Source organism: Carcharhinus amblyrhynchos, chromosome 5, assembly GCF_965287045.1.
Source record: "Carcharhinus amblyrhynchos chromosome 5, sCarAmb.v2.hapA, whole genome shotgun sequence".
Taxonomy (NCBI): Eukaryota; Metazoa; Chordata; class Chondrichthyes; order Carcharhiniformes; family Carcharhinidae; genus Carcharhinus; species Carcharhinus amblyrhynchos.
This window is the reverse complement of record NC_137328.1, coordinates 91,569,969-91,594,563: the sequence shown is the minus strand read 5'-3', so window position 1 is coordinate 91,594,563 and position 24,595 is coordinate 91,569,969. Positions and strand designations below refer to the sequence as shown.

The window sequence follows — 24,595 nt, the reverse complement described above, 5'->3', positions numbered from 1 at the left end:
AAGACCAACATTTGGAATCATTTACAACCACAGGTATGTTGCAATGAACTTATAGCCTGTGGAAACTACAGTTGCGCAAGGACTTAGAGAGCAAACATGACTGATGTTGAAAATTATTGACACACACACACACACACACACACACACACACACACACACACACACACACACACACACACACACACACACACACACACACACACACACACACACACACACACACACACAATCTATTGATTGAGGTGTTGCTACCTAACAAACCACAATGGAGAATGGGGAGAGGCTGAGGGAAATAGAATGTGGGGGGTGGGGGGGGATAGGGTTTGAGACAAACTTAGATTAATAAATTAAGATCAAAAGGAAAATATTAAATGAAAAGATTGGCCATTTAAACTACCTTGACCCTAACATTGTACAATTTGATGCACTGTGTTTCACCCATGCAATTTCATCTCCTGAGGAAAGTTGCTATGAAATTAGTTCCTGTTCCGTTCTTAAAAGAGGAAAGTGCTGAATTCCAATGCTAACCAGAGATTACTCATCCCTGACCAATTAGCTTCCTGGAACTTCTTAGAACTTCTGAAGCCCAGGAGTTCAGGAATCATAGTGCTTCCACACTGCGGTTAATTATCTATTTAATTAAACTAATAAATAGTTAGCAGATATTTTAATTACACGGGCCTTCAGCCCATCTGTCAATTTTTAAGTCTGCAGGGGTGCATGCACCAGCCAATTATTAATCTTGTAAACAAATCGGCTTCTGTTCCTACTGAAACAGAACAAACAACGTTTCTGTAATATCTGTGTGCTGAATTAAATAAGGGCAATGCTAAATATTACATGCAATCTTTAGATATAAAATCCATACAATGACCAGGTTGATCTGTCTCCTCTTATGAGGTTATATACAAAATATAGATTGGCCTTTACAAATAATTCCGTTGAAATCATAGGGATTCTGCAACTCAATTTGCTTCAAAGCAATGACAAGTCTCCTTTGCACCTTTAAACTTATTGGGCGGAATCTTGTGGGGGCAATGGAAGGCTGCAGAGCTGGTGAGAATTCTGCATCACCTCTTTTTAATAAGGCCACTACATTTCATGCCACTCAAGCACTTAGTAGTTCAACTGTGGGCTTTCTGCCCCCAGGGTTGATGGTCCCTGCCAGAGCTGTGAGCCATTCAGAGGTTGGCAGCCCCATTGAACAGCAATGCCCATCGGGGAGGTGGTGGCTGCTGCTGGAACTAATCGCACCTGAAGGCCTTGGATCAAAGAAGGAAGCATCCAGACACAGGTGAGTGATGGTAAAAGATGGTGAAGGTCATGGGGAAGGGGTGGAGAAAGGATTCACCAGCAAGGACAGGTGGATGGTTTCCATAGGCCTCCTTATCTGCCCATTTGTGACACTGGGTCCCTCTTTGAACATGGGAAGCCCCACTTCGGGAGAGCACAAGCAAACCCATCGGAATTGGTTTATCATACAATGTGCATTGTGAGCCCTCCTGTCTGCCGCTGGATTAAAATGAAGACCTTAAGTGAGCATTGATTGCTGACTTAAGAGCCTCAACTGGTGGTGGAGTGGGAAGTCCAGCTATAGATCTTTCCACTACGGAGTTAGTCAGGATGGAGGTGAAAAGGTGGCAGGATCCTTCCACCTGATTAAACACACCATCAAACACACCACTGTACAGACCACAGCACTCCATCTAATTGATTGAAAAACCACACATTGATATATTACTGTTGCCAAATTGATTGGCTTATCATGGGAATTGAAAATACTGATTTTGTTACACTCTATTCCTGGACCACACTGTTATGATTCTTTCTATTGTTCTTCATCAGAAACAAAAGCAAATCTCAAAAATCCACAATCATAAACCACAGGACACAAGCTAACCAAAATAATATTTCAAATATAAGAAGGACCTTGAAAGTCTCAAATTCCACTCCAGAATAAACAACAATGTTACAATCTGGAGCACCCAAATGGCTAGGTCCATTTTGATTTTACCTACATTGCTATGTCCAGTAAAAGTAACCATTGTGCATAATCATTTGAAAGAATTTCACCAATGTGAACCTCAACTATGTGTGGTAGCAAATTTTTCCGAATGTAATTTATGTCTGTGCATGTCATGTTAGTTTTATTTTGAACGTCTTTTCCTTTCCAGATTTTACTCTTTCCAGGATTTCTTTTTCAAAATTCAAGGGGTTTCAAAACTAAATATTTTACAATACTTACTTCACTTCACAAAGAACTCACCAGACAGGAATGATCCATTGAAAAATATTAAACTTAAGCCTCAGGGGCAATGAAAGGGAAACATTTTGCAGGTGGTAAGTGTAGTGAATTGGAAGCTTTTCTTGCAAAGACTCATGTAAGTTTCAAATGTTTGGACAAAGTTAGCAGAGTTGTGTATACTGAACTGAATGGCAACTACATCGGCTTTTCACCTTCAACCTCTCCAGGTGGAATTTTCCTGGGACTGCTCGATTTACCAGAAAATGCCACTGAGCCAGTCTTCCAACATGTTCCCACCTCTTTCTGTCTCTCCCATGGGACGGTTTGAAGTGAATGTGGAAATCTTCATAAATTAAGCGGGAAGCCAATTAACACAAGTAAAGCAGCAATTAAAAGGTATTTCATACTTTCAATTGCTCTTTCTCAACTGTGCATGAGCAATTCGACAGGTTAGGAATGGTGAGTGCACAGTGGGAAATCAGAGGGCTAAAGCCAATATGAAGTCACCAGTATAGAACATAGAAAAACTACAGCACAAACAGGCCCTTCGGCCCACAAGTTGCGCTGAAGATATCCCTACCTACTAGGCTTACCTATAACCCTCAATTCTATTAAGTCCCATGTATTCATCCAGAAGTCTCTTAAAAGACCCTATCGAATTTGCCTCCACCACCACCGATAGCTGCCGATTCCACTCACCCACTACCCTCTGAGTGAATAACTTACCCCTGACATCTCCTCTGTACCTACTCCCCAGCACCCTAAACCTGTGTCCTCTCGTAGCAACCACTTCAGCCCTGGGAAAAAGCCTCTGAGAATCCACCTGATCTATACCTCTCAACATCTTATACACTTCTATCAGGTCACCTCTCATCCTTCATCTCCCAAAGGAGAAAAGACCTAGCTCACTCAACCTATCCTCATAAGGCATGCCACCCAATCCAAGCAACATCCTTGTAAATCTCCTCTGCACCCTTTCAATAGCTTCCACATCCTTCCTGTAATGAGGCGACCAGAACTGAGCACAGTACTCCAAGAGGGGTCTGACTAGGGTCTTATAAAGCTGCAGCATTATCTCCCAATTCCTAAACTCAATCCCTCGACTGATGAAGGCCAGTACACCATACACCTTCTTAACCACATCCTCTACCTACGAGGCTGATTTAAGAGTCCTATGGACCCAGACCCGGTATAAAGAGAGAAAGCAGGAGGCCTGAGGTCAACCATAGCTGAAGACTTGTGTTTACAGATGCTGGTTCTGGAGGCGAATGTCATTGATTTTGCTTGGGAAATGCAACTTGGTGCCATTTCCTTGAAGAGACTTGGACACCTATATAGGGTTCCCAACCTTTCCACCTGTAAGCTGCATAGAAACATGAGGTTTACATATTCTGAAATAGGGTGGGTCACCAAGGTGTTAAAATGGTGTTCAACTCACCAAGCACAATGGCAAGGACAGCAACTGCAAGAGAAGATGCAACTGCAGCATGCAACACAGCTGAAGGCATCTGAATGCAACAGAGGTGAGGCCCAAAGACAGTAAGTAGAAGAAGGCGTTACTCTCTACACTGGATCCATAGGTTAAGGGTCATCTTCCTGACGTTCACAGAGCAGCAGTAACTCTGAAGACTACAACTCTCACATCAGGTGATTGCAGAACTCTGCATCCTCCTGAGGAAGACCTAAAGCCAATAGGGGCTGGTGGCCACCCATTGCTCACAGAGATTGAGATGACCACAGCTTTCAATTGGTTTTGCCTCTGGTTCATTCTTGGGCTCAGCTGCAGGATCCCATGACCCTGCAGTCCACAATGGCATCAGCTAAATGATGGGTTTATTGTTTGGGAGGGCACCATGGTATATTAAGTTGGAGATCGCTGCTGCCAGTTGGGCCCAGAGGGCTGTAGGCTTCACCTCCTTGGCTGGATTCCCTCACACCCAGGCCACAACAGGCTGCACTCATGTGCCGGTCATGGTTCCAAAAGAATAGCCATGTGCGCTGGTCAATCAGAAGCTATTCCTCTCCTTCAGTGTGCAGTTGTGTGCAATCACTGTGAGGACCCTGCAAACCTGGATGAAGTAGGCTTAAAAAAAAACTCATGTCTTGTTGATAATATGTATCAATAATTATTTTCCCCCTCATTCTATCCAAGAAAAAGCCACTGCCTACGATGCACTTATTTTAGTAACAGCTTGCTGAAATCTCTCAGCCACTTTTTTCAGTGATGTGTGACTAAGCATCACCTTGGAAACTGATAAGGAAGGTACTTTGTAACAGGCATTTACCTTGATATCAAATGTTTTTATTGCTGTACCTCGCCTAACTTGTCTTTCGTAATAATTTCTATTGCCCAATTTGTAACTTAATTACCTAATTTGTAATTTTGTCTTTACAGAAACGTGTCTTAAAATATGGTTTTATATGCAAACATCATTATTGACTCACTAACGTCCTGCAAATGGGACAAAAAGTGTAGGAAGCTTGGGTTTTAATGTATCCAGCTATACAGAAGCAGCAATCAATAGCTCCAATTCTGAGGTGCATTGTCAAATGTTAGGGCATAAATAAGAGAATGTCATGTCTGCAGAGAGTAAGATTGGACGGTGAGTGACCATCCCAATCCCCTCAATTACCTGCCAGATGGGTTTGGTTAAATGAGTATTATCTGTTTTCAAACAGGGAGATATATATCGGTCAGCTTAGTTACATTTGTGTGAGGGAAACTTTTTTGGAATCATCAATTAAAGATGAAATTACTACATAGCTGGAGGAAGAGACAATAATTAGAGGCGGCCACATGGATTTTAGAAAGGAAGGAGGTCTTTCACAAACCTGATAAGGACTCTTTTGAGGAAGGACCAGATTGAGTGGGTTGGGGTGGTGCTGCACACAGACTTTGATGAAGTGCCATACAGAGATTACTGATGAAGGTTAGGAGATACGGAATTAGAGGGAAACTTGCAAATTGAATTGAAAGCAAGTTAGAAGTTGAGAAACAGAGTGGTAGTTAAAAACAGCTTAAGTAGATAGCTTTGTATCACAGGGATCTGTTGGGGGGTTGCCTTCTGTTCATTGTGTATGCCAATAATTTGGATGTAAAGCACGGGAGAGTAATAGCTAACAAATAACTATTTTAAGAATAATAAATAATTCCAGCAATCAAACCATACTAATAAGATGGTGGAATGGACAAAAAATGGCAGCTGGAACTTATCAGTAAATGCAGTGCGGAATATTATAGTAAAGTAGAAGCAGACATTAGGTGGAACTTTCCGGCTGTTCATGTCGGTGGGATTTTCTGGTCCCCCTGCAGTGAACAGAGATTTGGCTGAGCGCAAATTCTCCGACCTTGCTTGCAGTGGAGGTGGGATGTGATTATTTTTTGGATGGAAGGTGTTGTGAGATAAAGAAAATCCCAGGAATTTGGAGGTTCAGGTTCACAAGGCAATAAAAGAAATATCTCAAGCACAGGCATAAGGCCACAAAATTATAGCTAATGGAATACTGGCAATAGGCACCGATGTGAAATGTAATGGTCAATTTAAAGGAAATCTCAGTGGGAGTGCATTGGAGTACAGTGTACAGCTTGGGCTCTGTACTTGGGGATGGATATTGAAGCATTGGCATTCAGTGCACGAAGAGAGTATGGCAGTTTTTAAAAGATTGGGCAGATTAGCAAAGCAGGTGGTTTTGAATGGTTGAGAAGACTTGGGTGATATAAAGTTAAGTGTGAAAGATTTAGAATAAAGAGCTGCAGAAATGGTTTTACACAGGAGGCCATGAGGCCAGGGAATGCACAATAAACATGTAGTACTGTGCCAAATGATGGAATAACTCCTCCCTTCACTCCAGAAGAATGAATCAGCATTACGCTATAGCAGAACTGTTTTAGATTTAAAGAACATGAAGACATGAATATAGGCCAGTTTATTAATGAGATTAAGAACAGATAAGGATTTATGTGAGAACATAAGCTGTGAACTTCAAAGTCTTACTGAGTTTTTACCTGAATCACATTTTCTAAATTGTGAGAGCAAGCAATTCATTACGAGTTTAAATTTGGATTTATTTTAAACTTGAATTTCTCAGAATTTATTAATTAGTAGCAGAGACATAGGAAATATTAAGTTGTGCATAGATAATATGAGAGACTAAGACCTTACCCACTACATATTTTTATAAAAGATTTAGAAATATTACATCTTTGAAAATTTCAAACTTGACAAAGAACTAAAGTGGCTGAATCTATGTCTGCCTGTGAGCCTGAACATGAGAAGCTAACCAGCAATATTGTTATCCCTGAAGAGTCTTTAAAGACCAACTGTGAATTGCACAGACTAAATTCAAAGAGAGTTATCTAAAGGCCATCTGCATTGCATAACCCAGGTTGGCCAACAGGTGTCTGCTTGCCTGCTAAGACAAAGGGCCCTGCAAGCTTCCTTTCAAGCTTTAATGGAGGGACATTTAGCAATCTCAGGGACAAAAATGAGGGACACAGGTCATTGCCAAAAGTGGGGAGATGTGGGAGTCATGTGAGATTGGCCTCTGGCTTGTGGAACCAGTAATACTGCCTTGTTACAAAGTCTCAGTCTGCTATTTTACTATCTAACTAGTGGCCTCATAGAAAAGGAACTTTGCCTAGGTTCAACGCCTGGCACCATCTACACAGCTTCTGCTGGAAACTCTATACCACCCCGTCCAGGGCTAATTCTTCACTGCATGCCCATTGCATTACGTGAAACCAACACCACCAGAAAAGTGAATTAAGTAGCCTCATTGGATACCTACAAACCTCCATGAAAGATTTACTTTGTTGAACTTTGATTCTGGACTCTGGATCCATGGGAAGTCGTGTCTGACAAATTTACTGGAGTTCTATGAGGATGTGTCTAGGGCAGTGGATAGAGGAGAGCCGGTGGATGTGGTCTTTCTGGATTTTCAGAAGGCGTTTGACAAGGTACCTCACAAGAGGTTATTGCAGAAGGTCAGGGGACATGGAGTTGGGGGTAGGGTGTTAGCGTGGATAGAGGATTGGTTGTCAAATAGGAGGCAGAGAGTGGGGGTCAATGGGTGCTATTCGGATTGGCGGATGGTGACTAGTGGGGTGCCCCAGGGGTCAGTGCTGGGGCCTCAGCTATTTACCATTTATATAGATGATCTGGAGGAGGGAACCGAGTGCAGGGTGTCGAAATTTGCTGATGACACCAAGATTGGGGGAACGGCAAATTGTGCGGAGGGTGTGGAGAGTCTGCAGAAGGATCTAGATAGGCTGGGCGAATGGGCCAGGAAATGGCAAATGGAATTTAATGTTGGCAAGTGTGAGGTGGTCCACTTTGGTAGAAAGAATGGTAGGAAGGACTATTACTTACGTGGCGAAAAACTGCAGCAGGCGACGGTGCAGAGGGACCTCGGGGTCCTTGTGCATGAGTCGCAAAAACCCAGCTTGCAGGTGCAGCAGGTGGTCAGGAAGGCGAATGGGATGCTGGCCTTCATAGCGAGGGGGATTGAATATAAAAGTAGGGAGGTCTTGCTGCAGCTGTATAGGGCATTGGTGAGGCCGCAGCTGGAGTACTGTGTGCAGTTTTGGGCGCCGCACCTGCGCAAGGATATTTTGGCCCTGGAGGGAGTGCAGAGGAGGTTTACTAGGCTGATACCGGAGTTGAGGGGATTGAGCTATGAGGAGAGGCTGAATAAACTAGGCTTGTACTCGTTAGAGTTTAGAAGAATGAGGGGAGATCTCATTGAGACGTATAAGATGATGAATGGGATGGATAGGATAGAGGTGGAGAGACTCTTCCCACTCAAAAAAGACAGTAGGACTAGGGGGCACAGCCTCAAGATAAAGGGGAGGCGGTTTAGAACGGAGTTGAGGAGGAACTTCTTCACTCAAAGGGTGGTGAATCTCTGGAATTCTCTGCCCGTTGAAGTGGTGGAGGCTGCCTCGCTAAATATTTTTAAGAAGCGGGTTGATGGGTTTTTGATAAGAGAAGGGATTGAGGGTTATGGGGAGAGGGCGGGAAAGTGGAACTGAGCCACGACAGATCAGCCATGATCTTATTGAATGGCGGGGCAGGCTCGAAGGGCTAGATGGCCTACTCCTGCTCCTATTTCTTATGTTCTTATTTCTTATGTTAATATTAACAAAAAATTGGATCGCTTCAAAACTGAGGGGTTGGGGAACATGCCATCACTTTTAAAGAAAGCAACAAATCAAAACACCCTTCTGTTTATGGAAAGATGGTGAGAGAAGAAATTAACCTCCCATCCTGAACAATAACAAAAATTCCAGAGTTTCAAGGTAGGATAAATACCTGCAGCCACTGCGACTGATCGCTTCGTCCTGATGTCCAAGCATTTATCTTCCCTTGTTTATCCAGACGGGCTTTACAGGGCTCCCATGTAAACATATCCATATTTAGGGTCCTAAAGATGTTGGAAGCAGTAATCTGATAATCCTGGATATGTCCTGACTTCATCCCCAGAGGCTCTGAACAGCCTAAAAGAATAGAACAATTTTAAAATAGAACAAATCAAGCTCATCGTACTTGACATTCATGAATACAAAATTTCAGTGACACTAAACATACACTTAAATTCAAATGATCATAATGATGTCTGATAATTTAAAACAATCCTAAATCTTCTGACTGCTTTTCTTCCCCATTACTCTTTTCACTGTTCTATCCTCCTAATGTTAAGGCATTGGCCTCTGACTGGGCTACTGTTCTAATGGTGCTGATTGTTCTCTAGAATCTTTCCAAACTGTACTATTTTTGGCTTAGATAGTCAGTGACTGCAAACTTTTCAATCATTGTAGGAATTACACCCAAATCTAATCCGTCTTTGCCTGTCATTCACAGGAATATGCATCCAACAATAGTTATTAGCTAATGATTAGGCATGGGGCGGTGGGGGGCAGGGGCTGGTGGGGGGTGGGGGGGAGATGGTGGCGGTTGTTCTACCACATTGCTCTTTCCGAATCGAGGCAGAATTGTTGCATCCACAATGCTATCATCCCAGTGGAGGTCCTATGCCTCAATGCAAATTTGAAATTCAACCTAGCTACCCACTACCCTGATGAATACAAATGTTTGCTTTCATAAGGGACTACGTACTTGAGGGGATTAATATGTACTAAATGAGCTTTCATGAATGAGAATGTTTTTTCTTAAATCTGCAACAGATATTTAGAACTCTTTTTAAAAATCTTATCAAGGCTCTTGTGGTCTGGCCATATAGATTAAGTAAGTTGGCGTAGGTGTAATAAGGAGACATAAGGTGGATGGGGATTTTAAGTTGGCACTGAGTTGACATGGGACCATGAAGGGATATAGCGTGAATGGGGTGCGTGGGTTGGAATGAGTTGGCACAAAGTTGGCATAGGTGATATAAGGGGTAGATGAGGGATCATGAGTTGGCATCTAGGGAATGACAGACCATTTAGAGTGAGTGGAGGCATGGGTGGGCATAGGTTGACACTTCTGGACACAAAGTGGGTGGAAGGTGAAGGGGTGTGAGGTGTGAAGACCTCATATTTAAGAAAACAACTGGAACAAAATTCAAGAGAACCAAGGCAGGCCTTATAACCAGCCCAGCTTGGAACATGACATGTCCTGTCACTGCTTCCAATCTGCATCCTGGGATGGTATCACCTCCTGCCTACCCCCTGATATAAAGGCCCCACCATTCGGGGCCCTTTTTTGAGTTAGGTCAGAAATTTTCCAGCTGTGAACACCCATCTTGGGACTGAAAATCTAGGCCCCTATTAGGCTTTGAAGAGTTTAGTAACATTCAGTGACAGAAAATGGGATCAGCAGCTGAAGAGAAAAAAATACAGGGCTACATGGAAAGGGTAGAGGAGTGGGACTAACTGAGTTGACATTTCAGAGAGCTAGCACAGACATGATAGGCCAAATGGTCTGCTTCAGTGATTCTATGATGGGATCTGGTGGTTTCGTTGAGTGCAGGCTGCAATGTTTTCTCTGGCCTGAGCAAGGAAGCTGTTGCAATTATCCTACGGGGATGAAGTGAATGTGAAGAGACTCAGCCTCAGAACAGGAAAAGGGAAGCTACATTTTTGTCCTTGTGGGATCAGTGGGAGCAAGATACACCGAATCCCACAAAACAAGTTCACAACTTCTCTGCTTCAGAGTTTTCCTCTTTAAAAATGCAAGACTCCTGAGAGATGTCCCTGAACCTGGTCCCATTTCGGTATTTTTGGGGCTGTACAGTTTTCTGCCATTTTCTGCTGAATTCACATCCCCATGACAGATTCTTTGTAACTCTGGCAACTCAGAATATGCTCATTCATCAAATTATTGAAACTGAAATATTTTGTTCAAATGCAGTAACAAAAATAGCTTCACTGAAAATCCTCATAAATGTGCACATTCCTATTAGCTGTCCTACATTCACTTAGGTTGAGAAACTAATCCATTTAATTGCTCTTTGCAATTTCCCTGAAATGTGAAAGAGACCTCCATTGGGAATACCAATTATGTGGCAAATGTTTCCATTATGATACATTGCAAAGTGCTGTCAAATGTGCATATATCATATTTTACTGTAATGATATTGTAGAAACCTTGCTTTATACTCATCTATTTAAAGTAGCAATACATATGCTTGACCTTTATTTGTGCTGTCCTGTTGTATATTTTGCACCCTTGGATATAAGAGTACAAATGTGCGTACAATGGGACTGCTCGAGACACTTTCTTAGATTCAGTGATGTTAATTGCTTCCATGTATAAGGCCCATATTTCTGAGATGATTCACAGTGCCTTGTATCTAGTTGTGAGAAATGAAATAAGAGGGAATGGAATGAACTGGCACCGATATTTGCAGGATGGCATGGAGAGAGTGGAGACAAACGCCTGCACTCAGAAAGTCTGGAAATGCTGAAAGCAGAGAAGCATTGCAGACTTCCCCCTGCAGTTAGAAATCAGGGATTGGGAGAGGGAGGCTCAGAGGGACAGCAGCCAGGAAGGAGGCAATGATCAAGCAGGGAGAGAGGCCTGAAGTTCCTGAGGAAGAAGGGAGGTTTATTGGGGGAAGGGAGCAAGCACAGCTGAGAGAAATGGTGGGGGAGAGATCTTGGGAGAAGCATAAGGACACAAGAACTGGAAGTATGAGTTAGCAATTTAGTCCCTCCAGCCTCTTTGCCATTTATTACAATTTCATCTTGACCTCAGCTCCACTATCTTGTCAATCAACATAGCCCTTCAAATCGTTACGGATTAAAAATCTGTCCACCTCTTCCTTAAATTTACTCAATGTCCCAGCATCCACCATGTTCTGGGGTAGTGAATGCCACAGACTCAGAATTCTTTGAGAGAAGGAATTTCTCTTCATATCTGTTTTAAATCTGCCACCCCTTATCCTAAAACTATGATCTCTTGTTCTAGATTGCCCTACAAAAGGAAACATCCTCGCCACATCTATTTTGCCAACCCCCTTATCACTTTATACACCTCAATTTCATCTCTTCTCATTCTTCTAAACTCCAGGCAATATAAGCCTTAATTGTCAAATCTCTTTTGGGCAGGAGAGGTCGCAGGTGAGAGAGATTGCAGAGGTGGACAACATAGGGAGGACAGATTTGGCTGCTAAAATCTGAGGAACAGAACCTCATTTAAATAGTCTCAGCATTAAGACTGCCTGTCATGAAACCAGAGGTAGGCATATTCATATTGTGCTCTGGCCATATTTTATATTATTATCCATTTAATAATTACTGCCTTCCCCCAGCTAAATTAACTCCTGCTCTTCATGGGAAAGGTTAAATTTATCCCCAGCTTCTATTCTTGAATGCTTCCCTTCTCATAATACAAATTTTAAACCCAACCCATTTACTTGTAAATCTAACCTCACCATAGCCTCTCATTACAAATGCATGAACTTTGCACCTTTATCCTTTTTCTTTTAGCTCTTATAGACAAGTTGTCTCTGTTACCTCACCCCAGTTTAATTCATATTGTATACACAGACAGCCAGAATACCACCATATTCCCCAAATTATTAACAAAGACAACATCCATCATCACACACTGCTCTTTCTGAAAGGTGACTAGTTTACACTTTGCGGCAACATGGTGAGAAACAAACATTAATCTGTTTATGCTTTCAGTCATTCACAGACCAACAGTTCTGACCAATTACTAACTTCAATTAGTACTTGACTTTGTGTGTTTATACAAATTAATGTAGACCTCACACTTCCTCCATCAGTGGATCATCCTTGATTGATTTAAAAATACATCTACTTACTTCCCTCTATTTTAAGAGCTTCTGAGTGTGGCAGAAGCTTGCCATTGTGGCTTTTGGTTTATGTGATCTGAGTTTCAGAATGATTTTCCCACTAATTTACATCTGTGTTCATAACAAAGGGGAATACCCTGTGGCTGATAATCCTTCCTGTGCATTTAGGATCAATGACTTGTAAACGTAATAGACAAGGTGCTTACTCATTACTGGCAGCAGTGAACAAATTGCTTCATCTGTTGGGAAATAATTTGAATGCTTAACTCATTAGCATTCTGACCACTTTTCAACTCTATATTTTGTTTTAAACTTGTTTTAATTTAAAGCTCTAATGTTTAAATGTAACTTCTTTCCAAATCATTTTTGTGCAAAATTGGTCCAAAAATCCTAATATCTGCCAAATATCAACCCATTTTCTAAAGCTGTCTCATACTGAAGGTATGGGGAAAGGTACAGTTTTGTACTGAGCAAGGCAACACTTCAAGGAGCATAACTTATTTCCACATTCAAAGATGCTTAAAGAGCCAAGGAAATAATTAAGACATTGACACAAAATCCTTACAAGTTACTTGAATGCAGGACAGTATATTAACTCACAGTCTAGAAGGCCAAAGTTAAACTTCCAAAGCAGTAGATAACAGCCAAACTTGGTTTCAAAATCTCTGGGAGCAAGAGGACAGCACAGTAGCTAGTGTCTCTACCTTTGTAACAAAATACATTTATGCAGATGTTGATCATCACAGTGACTGAATATTCTCCAATCACCTCTAAAGTGAAGAGTCGTAGATTTGAGTACTGAATATCTTTTGGACCTTGCAAGTTTGTCAACTGCTGAAAGGGATTACAGGTGAAAAATTAGATGTTTGCAAGACACCAGGGGCTGTCATATCCTTCCAGAAAAGGAAGCAAAACTAAGTTGTTGGTGGTCAGGCGATGGGGTCCTGATGGGGAGATAACAATGTTTGTTCCCTGTGCCCCAAAAAATTTTTGAGGATATTGGAATTTCTCTCCATAGCGGTCCATTTATCCCATTAGCTGAAGCAGAAAAATGAGATTTACCAACATAGCGATGCTGTTTCTTCACATGTCCGTTTGTGTGCATTAAGCAAGTTATGACCTTGCAACTTCAGTGATGGGAGAAGGTCAGAGAGTGAGAGAGGGTGGATCAGAGAGGCACAATCAGTCAGTCAGTGAGAGAGAGGATGGATCAATAGGAGGGACGATCAGTCACTGAGAGAGAGGGTGGGTCAATAGGAAGGACAATCAGTCAGTCAGTGAGAGAGAGGGGGGTCAATAGGAGGGATGATCAGTCACAGAGAGAGGGTGGGTCAATGGGAAGGACAATCAGTCAGTCAGTGAGAGAGAGGGTGGGTCAATAGGAGAGACAAATCAGTCAGTCAGTCACAGAGAGAGGGTGAGTCAATAGGAGGGACAATCAGTCAGTCAGTGAGAGAGAGGGTGGGTCAATAAGAGGGACAATCAGTCAATAACTGAGAGAGAGGGTGGGTCAATGGGAGGGACAATCAGTCAGTCACTGAGAGAGAGGGTGGGTCAATAGGAGGGATGATCAGTCACAGAGAGAGGGTGGGTCAATGGGAAGGACGATCAGTCAGTCAGTGAGAGAGAGGGTGGGTCAATAGGAGAGACAAATCAGTCAGTCAGTCACAGAGAGAGGGTGAGTCAATAGGAGGGACAATCAGTCAGTCAGTGAGAGAGAGGGTGGGTCAATAAGAGGGACAATCAGTCAATAACTGAGAGAGAGGGTGGGTCAATGGGAGGGACAATCAGTCAGTCACTGAGAGAGAGGGTGGGTCAATAGGAGGGATGATCAGTCACAGAGAGAGGGTGGGTCAATGGGAAGGACGATCAGTCAGTCAGTGAGAGAGAGGGTGGGTCAATAGGAGAGACAAATCAGTCAGTCAGTCACAGAGAGAGGGTGAGTCAATAGGAGGGACAATCAGTCAGTCAGTGAGAGAGAGGGTGGGTCAATGGGAGGGACAATCAGTCAGTCACTGAGAGAGAGGGTGGGTCAATGGGAGGGACAATCAGTCAGTCACTGAGAGAGAGGGTGGGTCAATAGGAGGGACAATCAGTCACAGAGAGAGGGTGGGTCAATAGGAGGGACAATCAGTCAGTGAGAGAGAGGGGGGTCAATAGGAGGGACAATCAGTCAGTGAGAGAGAGGGTGGGTCAATAGGAGGGACAATCAGTCACAGAGAGAGAGGGGGGTCAATAGGAGGGACAATCAGTCAGTGAGAGAGAGGGTGGGTCAATAGGAGGGACAATCAGTCAGTGAGAGAGAGGGTGGGTCAATAGGAGGGACAATCAGTCAGTGAGAGAGAGGGGGGTCAATAGGAGGGACAATCAGTCAGTGAGAGAGAGGGTGGGTCAATAGGAGGGACAATCAGTCACAGAGAGAGGGTGGGTCAATAGGAGGGACAATCAGTCAGTGAGAGAGAGGGGGGTCAATAGGAGGGACAATCAGTCAGTGAGAGAGAGGGTGGGTCAATAGGAGGGACAATCAGTCAGTGAGAGAGAGGGGGGTCAATAGGAGGGACAATCAGTCACAGAGAGAGAGGGGGGTCAATAGGAGGGACAATCAGTCAGTGAGAGAGAGGGTGGGTCAATAGGAGGGACAATCAGTCAGTGAGAGAAAGGGGGGTCAATAGGAGGGACAATCAGTCAGTGAGAGAAAGGGGGGTCAATAGGAGGGACAATCAGTCAGTGAGAGAAAGGGGGGTCAATAGGAGGGACAATCAGTCAGTGAGAGAGAGGGTGGGTCAATAGGAGGGACAATCAGTCAAGCATTGTGGGAGCACTAGACAGAAGGAAGGACAATCAGGTCAGTCAGTGATGGACAACAGGTCGGAAGGAAACAGTTGACCTAGTCAATGAGGAAAAGCAGGATGGAGAGGGCACAATTGGTCAATCAATAAGGGAATGCACATCAGAAGAAAGGATGAGGATTAAAATTCCAGTCACGACACATCTTACTTTAATTTTCAGAAGTAAATTGATTTCAGAAATGAAAAAGAAAAATTTGCAGGGGAAAGGTGAGATGACCATCTTCTGTGCAGTGAGATTCCTCAAAAATTGGAGCAATCTGTAAATTAATATTCAGCATTGTGATTAATGCAGCAGTTTATATCACTGCGAGAGAGTGGAAATTATATCCACTCTTTTCTTTATGAATGTTAAATTGAAAGATGTGAAATTGATATTAATAGTCAATATTTTGTTTTAAATGTCTAATCAGCAAAATAGATTTTTTATTAAAAGTGCCAAGGAATTGAATGTATTAGAAATAAATCAAGAGAAGCTCAGCTTGTACCTTAATTCAAACGCTTAAAAAAAGCTTCCACTTTCATTTGCCAAATCAGCACAATCTCAGAGCAAGAAGCCATTGTAAATACAATTAGACTATGGATATAATAAGCAGATGTTTAATGATAGCTACATTGCTCATTGTAACTATTCTTTACAGGGATAGCAAAGGAGAGGGGGTAGAGAGGCCAGTGTACAAAAGCCACTCAAATCCCTCAGTAAGGATGGGAAGCCAGGTCAGACAGGAAAAAAAGAGTCAACCCAGACAGACACATTCTTGAAAGGAAAAGACAAGACTTGCATTAATGTTGCACCTTGTCATGCCACTCAAAGGTGTGGTTTGAAATGGGAGAACGAGCAAGTTTCCATGATGATCGGTTTCTGTAAATACATTTATTTAAGTCTGCAAGGTTCCGCATACACATTTAATACCATGCCAATTTTTAACCTGTAATAATAGCGGAAGGCTTTTCATCTGTGTGGTCTCTCTGCCAGTAGACCAACAAATGTGGGCCTTGATTCCATAAAACTCCACTTGAACCTGTGAATGACTGCTTGTGTGATTAAGATTCATAACCCGGTGATTAATCTCAGCTGCTGCCACTGGAATTTTGATAGGAATTACACCAAGTGGAACAAACCCACTCCTGGAAAACTAATATATAATTCATAGTTTAATCAACAAAATTAATGCTTTTTCGCAGCAACCCTTTAAAATAGGCATATCCAACAACACAGTGTTAAGTGAAAATTACCTGACATTTCACAGCCAAGCAGCTCCATCCTCAATGTACAGTGTCTCCGACAGACCTGGGGATACAGGCGTATGTACTGGGCCTCTATAGGAGGATTAAATGAATTTGCATGTGGAGTGTTGTTATCGACATTTCCACGGAAAACCTGCAGAATTTGAATGGATTTTAGCAAGACAGCACAACGTGTCTCAGTTACCCGGCTGATTCATTGATATGACAGAACTTTTGCCCACTCCAACAATCAGATTGTTTGCACAAAAGCTTCACGCTGGAGCAGATTATCCCGTACAATAATTAAGTGCATCAGTGAAACAGCAGATGCCATTACAAATCCTTAAACATAATGAAACAAGGCAGCATCTCAATTAAAGGGCCGGCTTCCAGGCTAGCTTTAAAGGATTATTTATTTACGCCTGAACATATCTGCAAGTGTATTGGAAGATCCATTTCAAAATCAAAGTGGAGCAGGCTAATGAAACAAACCAAATTATAGGGGAACATTCACTGCTTAAATCAATAGCAAGAAACAAATGTCAGAGTGCAATCACTTTTTCTCATATACTTCTTAGACGGTTGTCTGCTTTGATATATATACGATGTTAGAAAACTAATGAAAGAGTTATTACCAGCAGCAAAACCTTCTGGAAAATGCAGAATTATTTGTAAAGTGGATCGTGTTCATTGCACCATGATGAAGAGAACCCGATGATAGATAGTGGAAATTGGAGGATAGAAAGCCCAATTTTGTTTCTATATGCAAGGTGCAGCAAAAATCTAGCCATCAAAATTACAGCAAGCAAATGCGAAAGAAAGACTTGCATTGATTTAGTGGGCAGGATTTTAATGGTCTCGCCCGGGTGAGACTGGAGATTCTCACCTGAGATGAACGGAGATTTCTATTGTCAGATCCTCACCTGCTCCGATTCCGTGGCGGGTAAAATGGTGGCATTCAGGCCAGTGTCTTTCAAAGCCTCGAGATTTTCCCCTCCCGTTCGCCACGGGAATTGTAGCGGGTGAGGGGGGTGGACATTGCAAACATCTGTTGACCCTGGGTGGGATTTTCCGGTTTTGGAGTGAGCACAGCCGGAAAATCCTGCCCCAGATGTCCCAAATCGCCTTATACTAATAAAGTACTTTTTAAGTCTTGTCGATGTTGTAATGTTGGAATTGTGTGTAACACAGTCAACTAGGGCACTGCAAGTTCCCACAACGTGACAAATGGCTAGATTTTGTGTCAAAATAATGGCGACTCTTGTGCACCTTGTTACTGAAATGCCAATTGGCCAGCAACTTGTGGTGAGGAAGTGATTTGGTGTGAACTGCCAAGCACCCACAAGTTTCTGGACAATTTGAACCATTTGCCATGCAGGCCTTGCAAAAACAGCAGCTTGCTGTCCCCTCCCCCCATCTTTAGGAAATTGTTGCACTTAGCATTAACTGCCAATTAAACTCCCCACAGAAAATTAGGGTTTGTACATAAAAGTAGTATTTTTTAATGATGGAATTACGTGCCTGCTTTCAACTTTATGGTTCAGGAAGGGAGCAACTGAAACTGTGAGCTCGTCTATGGGTAATAAATCCCTAGAGATTCTTAAAATTTAACATTGTTAAATCTTCTTATTTTTCCTTTGTTGTATTCTCTTAATATAAATCCAATCTTCTTTTCCTTCTCTTTGTTATTACTCTGTCATTGCTTTGTTGAACTCTAATCCCTCCCTTTCCAACTCATTCATTCCGCTTTCTTTCTTAATCCTTAAAACTCATTGGTTAAAGAACTGGCACCATTCGCTGAAGTCCTAGATAACCCGATGACCTCACATTTTTGGCAAATTTTAGCGCAAAATCTTGGTTGAACTCAAGGGTGAGGGAAACTGTCTAACTAATAGGACATGTTACAAGATGCCCTGCTCAAATTTGGGGTTATTAATTCAGCTCCCTCATACTGCCAGTGTCAGCAGTTCCCTCAGGCAGGTTTTCCCATGTGGGCTGCTTACTCAAAATGCTATAAAACTGAACAGAATCAAAGGGTGAATAATTCTTTGTTAGGCTTTTATTTAAAATGATGCTGATGGTGGTCATTGCTCTTTACAGGACAAACTGAACTATTATTGGCCTGAATTTTCCAGAGGGTGAGTGCTTGTGGCACCTGTTATCCGGCGAGGCTTCATGCCAACCCTGACAGACTCACTGCCATTTCTTGCTCAAATGAGCATTGACTGGCATTGAAGGGCCATTCAACCAGTTTTGCCCAAGTTCTGCAGGTGCTACTCTACCAGCCACTGTCCTTTCTCCTTAGCCCAGCAAATATGTTCTCTTCAGGCACGTATCCAATTCTCTTTTCAATGACGCAGTTAGATCTACAATTTGAATTCACTCGACAAACTATATCCAGATCCCTCATGATTTTGAACATTACAATTGAGTCTCCCATCAACCTTATCTTTTCTAAGGAGAACAATCTCAGTTTTTCCAATCCACCATTGTAATCCTAACTGAAGTCTCTCATCCTCGAACTGTTCCCGTAAAGTTTTTCCACATCCTCTCACAAGGCTTTCCTGTGTATTGCACTGAGAAAAGATTAACCTGTGGACTCACAGCACGAACTAACCTTATTTGCATCTTCCCAACAGAGAGGGCAGTAGAGAGATCATTATAACAAAGTGCATATTGTACAATATACTACAATCCCTCCCCATTTAAAAAAAGTGCACATTAAAATGTAAAATGGTACATGTACGGAATAAAATATGATTCAGCTAATAAGAACAATAGCTGAAAATTTATGAGGTGGTTTCTTATACATAGAACCCCTACAGTAGAGAAGGAGGCCATTTGGTCCATCGAGCCTGCACCAACAACAATCCCACCCTAACACCACACATTTACCCTGCCAATCTCCCTGAAAATTGGGTCAATTTAGCATGACCAATCAACCTAACCCACACGTCTTTGGACTGTGGGAGGAAACCGGAGCACCCGGAGGAAACCCACGCAGACACGGGAAGAACGTACAAACTCCACACAGTCAGAGAGACCGAAGTCGAGAATCGAACCCGGGTCCCTGGCGCTCGAAGCAGCAGTGCTAACTCCTGTGCCAATGTGCTGCTCACTTGCCACTGTGCTGCCCACTGTTTCTACTATAATCACAAACAAAACATAACTGGCTGATATCGCCATAGTAATTTACATATATAAAACTTTCCTTAACACCATTATGTGTTTAACAAAAATATAACATTTGACAAGAAGTAATGAAAGGAACAATTTATTTCTTCACCCTACCGATGTACTCTTAATTAAACCATCTGGCTTCTTTCAAATTCTGGCTGGGTCTTTCAGTCCATTTACATAGATTTTATTCCACCAAGGTTTACAGAGAGATTGTTAGAGAAATGTGAATGGTAAGCAATTCCTTGCATTTTGCAGTTAATTTTAATTGCAAATATGTATTTGGCAGATCTATCTTACTTAACACCTTTCCATTGGCATATTAGAAAACAAATCTTCACTGGTAGGCAGTATCCTTATCATAGAATCTCTGGAATTCTCTGCCCGTTGAAGTGGTGGAGGCTGCCTCGCTAAATATTTTTAAGACGCGGGTTGATGGGTTTTTGATAGGCAAGGGGATTAAGGGTTATGGGGAGAGGGCGGGAATGTGGAACTGAGACACGACAGATCAGCTATGATCTTATTGAATGGCGGGGCAGGCTCGAGGGGCTAGATGGCCTACTCCTGCTCCTATTACTTATGTTCTTATGTTCTTAGAGCTCTACAGTGCAGAAAGAGGCCCTTCGGCCCATCGAGTCTGCACCAAACATAATCCCACCCAGGCCCAACCCCCATGTCCCTACATATTTTACCCACTAATCCCTCTAGCCTACGCATCTCAGGACACTAAGGGGCATTTTTTTAGCATGGCCAATCAACTTAACCCTCACATCTTTGGACTGTGGGAGGAAACCAGAGTACCCGGAGGAAACCCATGCAGATATGAGGAGAATGTGCAAACTCCACACTGTGACCTGAGCTAGGAATCAAACCCAGGTCCCTGGAGCTGTGAAGCAGCAGTGCTAACCTCTGTGCTACCGTGCCACCCTCAGAGCCTTCTCACTCACCTGATTTATCATATGCTCAAAAACATCACAAATCCAAATGACCAGTCTGCTACTTGAACTACCACCATGGGTGTGACCCATTCCTTGATCTTTGCTTTCCTAATTGCTCCTGTTCTTTCTAATCTATTTTGCTCTTTACTCACTATTTCTATCAGTACATGTTATTTTATATTTTAGTGAATGTCAAAATCTAAAGCCAAGCAATGGCCTCCTCATTTCCCCAGTATCTGTCACTTAGTTGGTAAAAGGGACATTCCTTGGTAACATGCAGCATCGGTGGAAATTTCCACTAGTGCCTAAGGGGTTTGTACTAAAGAACAAAGAACAACACAGCACGGGAAACAGGCCCTTCGGCCCAACAAGCCCATGCCGCCATTTTCACATTATGAGTCCCCCCTCCACCCATGACCCTTGTCTATGCTTATGGCATTCCACATTGAGGGAAGACTAATTTAGGGACAATTTGTAACACCAATCAGCCTAACAGCACATCTTTGGGGTGTGGGAGGAAACCAGAGCACCCGGAGAAAACCCACACAAGCACAGGGAGAATGCAAAAACTCCCACAGACACTGGCCCAAATCCATGTGTCTGCACAGCAAACAGTGATAGTCACTGAGCTGTCGTGTTGCCCAGCATCTGGTCCAGTTTAAGCGTACACTAACGATGTGAAGTACTAGGCTACTCTCGAAACAACCAAGAGCAGCCCTTGTATGACCCATCGCGTGTATGCCCCTTGTTGGACAACAAGGCGGACCGAAGCACCTGTGGATTAAAAGAGAAAAACATCAATACCATGCACATCCTTATACAAACATTCAAGGGAATCCCCAGAAGCTCAAAAGTAAAACAAGTGAGCCAGAAAATACGTTGGAAGGTCCATAGGAATCAATTGATTTCCAGGGGCATCCCAAGCTCCTGAACCTTATTTAAAACAGTCTCCTATATCCCTCCATCTCCATCCCGCTCATGTGCCTATCTAAGTAACTCTTAAACAACTCCAGCGTGCCTGCCTCCACCACCTTGCTTGGCAGAGCATTCCATACCCCCACTACCCTCTGTGTGAAAAACATCCCTCTAACATCCGAATTATACTTCACCCCCCTTACCCTAAGCCTGTGGCCCCTCGTAATGTGCGTTTCCAATCTAGGAAAAAGCTTACCACTGTTTACTTTATCTATACCCTTCATAATCTTATATACCTCTATTAGATCTTTCCTCATAGCCCAGTTCTTCCATACCAGGCAGCATCCTGGTAAACCTCCTCTGCACTCTCTCCAGGGTCTCCACGTCTTACTAAGACCCAGCAGTGGAGGTTGGTTGCACAGAGTTCTGGTCTGTCCTGAATCTATCTGCCATGACAGTTCAAACTCTGCCACCCTATAGATGTGGTTTGTCACAAGAATCTTGTTGGTGACTTCCCATGCTTCACATTCCTTGATCCAAAGGATATGGACTGATAGGTCATGCTCTGGAAGATTGCTCTAGATGGGGCACTGAGATGGTAAGTGGATTGAACAAGTGGAGTGGTAAGGGAGGTGCAGTCTGTTTGATTTCAACTAACTTGTCAGGTTTTACTGTCAGCAGAAGTGTGGCAGAGTGATGTTTGCAAGGACAGGAAAGCAGTTGAGCAGACAGTTTCAGTTATGATGTACGTTGTTGCATTTAATTGAGTGGCAACTAGATGTGTTGTACCTGCGCAAAAGGCACATGCTTAGCCTACCTACGCATTGTCTTTTATCTTGACTTCAGCCTTGTTTCATTATTTGTCATCCTTGCTCAAAGACCACTCTGTGCTTTCTTGCCACTTCCTTGGTGACACACATACATACTCTTACTGATCCTTACTGTAAATAGCCAGGCCCCATTTATGCATATGTCCTTAGGCCAGTCCTTCCCATCAGCGAGACTTTGTTCCCTTCCATCACTACCAGTGGCAAATAATAGGATATATCATCATATTCCACTCTGATACTAACTTCACCTAACACTGGAATATTCTTATTAGAATAAGTAGTTTGTTTATCATAGAAACCCTACAGTGCAGAAAGAGACCATTTGGCCCATCGAGTCTGCTCTGACTATAATCCCACCCAGGCCCTACCGCCACATCCCTACACATTACCTGCTAATCCTTCGAACCTACGCATCTCAGGACACTAAGGGGCAATTTTAGTATGGCCAATCAACCTAAGCTGCAAATCTTTGGACTGTGGGAGGAAACCGGAGCGCCCAGAGGAATCCCACGCAGAGATGAGGAGAATGTGCAAACTTCACACAGACAGTGACCCATGCCGGGAATCGAACCCAGCTCCCTGGAGCTATGAAGCAGCAGCACTAACCACTCTCTACAGTTTAGAATAAGGGAATGTGAATTAAAGACTTATTGTATTCTCCTTTTGAGATAATAGACATGGCTGCCGTTGTTTCAAAGATAAAAGCAAATTGTAAGTATCTGACTTTAATTTCTATTGTGGGTACTGGAATTATATCTTACTCTTCTTCAATGTGCTATTTTCTTTGCTCTCTGACTCTTGATCTTCCTGCACGATAACATAAACTCGTCTTCATACCTATCACATGGGCATTCAAACATTTCCAGAGCCCTGGACACTCTTTAGATCCGCCATGACTCTGACCTGGTGAACGGCTGTGACCTGGAGCTCAAACCTCCTCAAAATTGACTTAAGGAGTTACAAAAATATGTCAGAATGGGCTAGATTTCATGGTGGAGAGGGGGGAATGGAGGGGGAGGGAAAGTTAATCCTGAATGGAGCGACGTTTAAAAAGCTTACTCCACCATGATAACATGTTAGTGATGGGCTCAACAAACTAAGGGTCGGAGTTCTCCTTTTCAGAGAACAGGAAGTCCCACCTGAGGAGCTGCTCTCCACTGTGATTGGCCAGTACCTCAGCAGCCCCAGTAGCATCAGAATTCAGTCGTGGATGCTGCCGGGACAATAGGCAGACCCAGGGAGGAAGATCATGGTCTTCAGAGACAGGTAAGTCCCAGGCTTTACCAGGCTTTATCTCCAGGGAGGGGAGATATTGGAGAGCTTAAGGTGTTAGGAGGTTGGGTGTGGGGTCTGCAGGGCAGGTGGAGAGGATAAAAAGATGGGTTGACATCTTGGAAGGAGTGAATAGACTGCCAATGATTGATGAGCCCTCCCCTTTCCCCCATTTTCCTTGTCATCTTTGTAAGAATCCATTTCAAAAATGATCTCTACCCAGGCCAACCTGCCCAGTGTTTTATAGCTGTAAAAGTAGACTGAAATCCTTAATTGTCATACTACAGACCTCACATCCTTCCAGAAGTGCGTTGCCTAGAATTGGACACAATACTCTAAATGAGGATGAACCAGTGTTTTATAAAGGTTTATCATACCTTCCTTGTTTTTGTACTTCAAGGTCAGAATCTTCTACCCTTCTGGCAGGTTTTTAGGTGAGGTGGGGGTGGGGGTGTGAAACTGCAGGGCTGGGATTTCTCCATGTTCCTACCTGCCGACCTTGCGGCAATTTTATGTGATGGGGTAGGTGGTGAGATGCTGTGACAAGGCCTCGGACAGCAAACCCACCCCTTCCTCAGTTGAGACTACTGAATAGCCACTGTCAATATCCTGGGGGTTAACACTGACCAGAAACTGAAGTGGACTAGCCATGTAAATATTGTGGCTAGAAGTTCTGAGAGCAGCTGACCTCCTGACTTCCCAAAGCCTGTGCACCATCTACAAAGAACAAATTAGGAATGTGATGGAATACCCATCAATTGCCTGGATGGGTGCAGCTCCAACAACAGTCAGGAGGCATGGCACCATCCAGGACAACACAGCCCGTTGACTGACACCCCACCAACCACTATAAAATTTCATTCCCTCTGCTGTCGATGCACAATG

At 43.1% G+C, this 24,595-nt stretch overlaps 1 protein-coding gene across 5 annotated transcripts in view; it reads right to left on the bottom strand.

The window, feature by feature from the left end:
* Positions 1 to 24,595, bottom strand: part of LOC145343177 (EGF-like repeat and discoidin I-like domain-containing protein 3) — a 239,480-nt gene that overhangs the window by 37,276 nt on the left and 177,609 nt on the right. For all 5 annotated transcript variants that reach the window (XM_080189170.1, XM_080189171.1, XM_080189172.1 and 2 more), the window contains 2 exons: positions 16,588 to 16,732; positions 8,557 to 8,741 (listed from right to left, as the gene is read on the bottom strand). In XM_080189170.1, the coding sequence (XP_080045296.1) occupies positions 8,557 to 8,741; positions 16,588 to 16,732 (330 nt within the window). The remainder of the gene's footprint in view (positions 1 to 8,556; positions 8,742 to 16,587; positions 16,733 to 24,595) is intronic.